At 25.0% G+C, this 4,199-nt stretch overlaps 1 protein-coding gene across 1 annotated transcript; it reads left to right on the top strand.

Annotated features, from left to right (window-relative positions):
- Positions 1-1,471: 1,471 nt before the first annotated feature.
- On the top strand, positions 1,472-3,763 carry LOC139885910 (uncharacterized). The gene is made up of 2 exons (XM_071869665.1): positions 1,472-1,760; positions 3,051-3,763. The coding sequence occupies exons 1-2, from the start codon at positions 1,566-1,568 to the stop codon at positions 3,576-3,578; spliced, it is 723 nt and encodes a 240-aa protein (XP_071725766.1). The 5' UTR covers positions 1,472-1,565; the 3' UTR covers positions 3,579-3,763.
- Positions 3,764-4,199: the final 436 nt, after the last annotated feature.

The raw sequence follows: 4,199 nt of genomic DNA, 5'->3' as shown, positions 1-4,199 counted from the left end.
TGCAGAAGTAAAATCGAAAAAGAAGGAGAAAAATAATTAAAGCAGATTTGTGATATCCCTTTTTAACGTGAGGTATCTGTTTTTATATATTAATTTTACTATTAATAATTAATAATTGATAAATATCCTACTCATGATAATATTGTTACTTTTAAAAGTAAAGATAATAATAATTATTGGTGATAATAATAATTGATAATATTGTTAGTAATAATATTAGTAATAAAAATACTACTATTAATGATAGTAATACTTATAACATTAATGTAACAAATTTCATATTATAACTTTTAATGATACTAATACTAGTAATAACATAACAATTATAATTAAACTTGTAATTACATATATTAATATTACAATTTATTAGTTATGTATTATCATATAATATATAATAACATACATTTAATATATATATATATATATATATATATATATATATATATATATATATATATATATATATATATATATATATATATATATATATATATATATATCTAGATACTTCAACTACTACACGTTTAATTATGTTTTAAATATCTAATAGATGAATATATTAATTTTTATGTATTGAACAAATAATCTCAGAGTATAACATTATACATTAAATACTTTGTTAACGTTGACAAATTATATTCAAAATCATTTATATTCAATATACTCTATATATTTATAATAACAGTTTTAGTTGTTTTAAATTATCTTTAATAAATAAATAAATAAATAAAAAATTCATTAATATATCTAATTTATTATACATAGTTATTTACATATATAATCATTTATATATATACATTTGTGTTTACAATTCCAAGGTTCGTGAATCGTCGGTAATAGTCAAGGTCACTTGATTTCATAAAACAGTTCAAAAATTTCGAGACTTAATATTACAGACTTTGCTTATCGTATCGAAATCAAATAAGATTCAAGTTTAAATTTGGTCGGAAATTCCCGGGTCATCACATTACAATCCCGGTTTATTATGCCACTCGGTTTAAGTTTATGTTCGATATTACTTTTGTTAGATTATCTATCGAGTGGCACACAAGTTGTAGTTTTGTTGTAATGGGAGCCTTTCATCATTTTGTTAAAAGGTTTCAAACCTCTTTTTCTTTAATGAAATTCGCATCCTTTTCGCAAAAAAAATAAAAAATAAAAAAAATAAGGACTACATTTAGCATTGTTCTAGATATAAATATAAATATAATATAATAAAATAAATAGAGTAATTAATTTAATTAATTAATGATAATACGAGGGACGGAGAAAGTATTCATTAATTGCAAATTTACTAGCAATTATTTAATTTAATATTAAATTAATTTGTACTAATATTTAATACTATTGTTATTATTATTATTATCAATATCAAATATCAATTACCATAGTCTCCCTCCTTTCCCACCCTCCCCTATATAGACACATCACGTAACTGCCTCCATTATTCATTCATCTCCATTTCTTTTTTATTCTCTCTGCCCTATATATCTCTCTTTATCTCCCTCGTGTATCTTTTACGCTCCTCCTTAATTATTCATTCGGAAGAAGAATTGTGTATTGCGATGGTGACTGACTTGTCGTATTTGTGCTCTGTAATGAATCGACAGCAAGGGATAATGAATGATCCTAAATCAACGGCTCTGATTACTCGCGATTTGCTTGGTGGCGGTAGTTGTGATTACGATTCTGATTCATCCAAGGAATTAGACCTTGATTTACATGTACCTTCTGGTTATGAAAAACGTCTCGATTTGAAGGTATTCGCCGATTATTTTAACCTAATTTTACTTATTTGTGACTGTATAATTTTTTTTGAACTCTCGTTCGCTTTATCGTGAACTTTTAGCTCTATCGGAGTGTTAATTTTGCGAGTGTAATGATAAATTTGCTTAAATGAAAATAAATGTGTTTTAAATAATTCTAATTTTATTTTGATCATTTCACTGAATTTTTTCTGAATTTTTGTTCGATTGATCGCCATTTGTTAGCTCCATCATTTCTTTAGTTTTACGAGTGGCATGATAACTCTGCTGATACGGATATTGATTGGATTATGTTATGTTAAAAATGAATTAAATTACAGGCTCCAATAGCTCTCTGTTTTACAATTTTACATTAACTCAGTTACGAGTATATATAAATAATATGTGTATTAGATCGGTTCGTTAAATTTTGAATTTAGAAGATATGCTGTTTTTTTGTTGGTGAAATTAGGTATCTGTAGGTGTTTGCATAGATTAATTGTATATGATATATGATATGAGTCTTGTGAACGACATGGATCGGTTAGTTGACTGTTGAATTTAGATGTCGTATAAATTACGTGCTTGTATAGTTCTTAATTCGTTGGTGCATGTATGTATTTCCGTTTTTTGCTAAAAAAAAAATAAAAAAAATTCTAAACATGATAATGAGAGTCTTCAATTTATTAATTTAATTTATGTATTATAATAAAAACGTTTGGAATGTGTAGTTTGTAATTTAAAGAGGCAGATTGTTAGAAATGCTAACATTTATGACGGCATTGATTTGTACTTGTATTTTGTCTCTTGTTTAGTTTTCTTTTATTATAAGTTTCTAGTTTTTTTCCCCCAAAAAAGTTAAAATTATATTTATCTGTTTTATGATTTCATTTACGATTTTTATTTTTTTGTATAATAATAATAATAATAATAATAATAATAATAATAATAATAATAATAATAATAATAATAATAATAATAATAATAATAATAATAATAAAAATTACTCCGTGTGTGGTTCTGTTAGACATAATTCATAATAATAATAATAATAATAATAATAATAATAATAATAATAATAATAATAATAATAATAATAATAATAATTATTATTATTATTATTATAATTATAATAGTAATAATAATAATAATAATAATAATTATTATTATTATAATAATAATAATTATTATTATTATTATTATTATTATTATTATTATTATTATTATTATTATTATTATTATTATTATTATTATTATTGTATTTTATATTAAATATTAATGTAGTTATTTTTTCATTAAATTCAGTCGGGAAAAGTTTACATTCAAAGATGCAAATCACCAAACACATCATCTTCATCCTCTGATCATAAACAACAAGACAATGATCAAGCAGTTTCAAAGCTTCAGGACCTCAACTTCCCTCCATCAAAGAAGTCACCATTAAACCTATTTGATGATGCGAGTTTAGATCTTAATCTCGTTAACATATCCTCCTCACCACCTGCTTACAGAAGTGTATGCACTTTGGACAAAGTTAAATTCGCACTTGAACGAGCCGAAAAGGAAACGCTTAGGAAGCGCTCGATTTCAGTGTCGAAATCATGCTCATCCCCTAACTCGAACTCATCGTCCTCTGTTAAAGAAACAATGGTGACTGAAGATGATGATGATGATAATGAAAAATCTTGTGAAGCTTATGCTGCCGGTTGTCCAAATTGTTTATTGTACGTGCTTATATCGCGTAGTAACCCTAAATGTCCTCGTTGCGATATGACAGTGCCATCCCCTACGGTGATGAAGAAACCGAGAATCGATCTTAACATATCCATATGATATGATGATTAGTTATTAGTTTAATATCCACTAATGATAGTCGTAAATTCGGTTTTATAATTTTATAGAAGTTAATATTTTTGTAAATGATATTAGCCAACAGGTGGAATAGAAAATAGTTTTCATTTAACGAAACAAAATCCTCTAATGTAAACATTATATATGAAAGAATGTCTCTTTTTAGGCGTGTTAGGTAATAAGAGTTAAATATTTCAAAATATATACTCGTATATAATATGGTTCATATGAGTTAAAGGTTCTAAAAATAATCTGTTTAATATATCGATTTTAAATGAAGTAAATTAAATGAACACTTTAAACAATAATGTAAGTTTAAATCTTTCTTTTAGTGAGATTGAATATTGTTGTTACTCGTATTATTTTTGTAAATGGTAATAATGTTCAAGTTCTATATTTTAGTTAATTTCGGGAGAGATAATTTGAAAGTTGAAACTTTAGAATGATCAAACGGTGACGCACTGATGGACGTAGGCTTTTAAATGAGGCGGAGACGATATAACAGAAATTATTTGACTTTTTCTTACTCATATTTGAGATAAGATCTTTTTTATGAAGTCAACAGTAAGTATCAGTTCCACTGTAAAACACGTTTTCACATTA

The sequence above is a fragment of the Rutidosis leptorrhynchoides genome, chromosome 1 (assembly GCF_046630445.1).
Source record: "Rutidosis leptorrhynchoides isolate AG116_Rl617_1_P2 chromosome 1, CSIRO_AGI_Rlap_v1, whole genome shotgun sequence".
In the NCBI taxonomy this organism is placed as follows: Eukaryota; Viridiplantae; Streptophyta; class Magnoliopsida; order Asterales; family Asteraceae; genus Rutidosis; species Rutidosis leptorrhynchoides.
Note: the sequence above shows the minus strand (reverse complement) of the source record. Positions and strands in the feature narration are given on the sequence as shown.

What these genes read in the sequence shown, in the direction of transcription:
- LOC139885910 (XM_071869665.1), top strand. Translation starts at nt 1,566, where the DNA reads ATGGTGACTGACTTGTCGTATTTGTGCTCTGTAATGAATCGACAGCAA. An exon ending in AAAAACGTCTCGATTTGAAG is followed by an intron (nt 1,761 to 3,050) that starts GTATTCGCCGAT and finishes CATTAAATTCAG; the next exon opens with TCGGGAAAAGTTTACATTCA.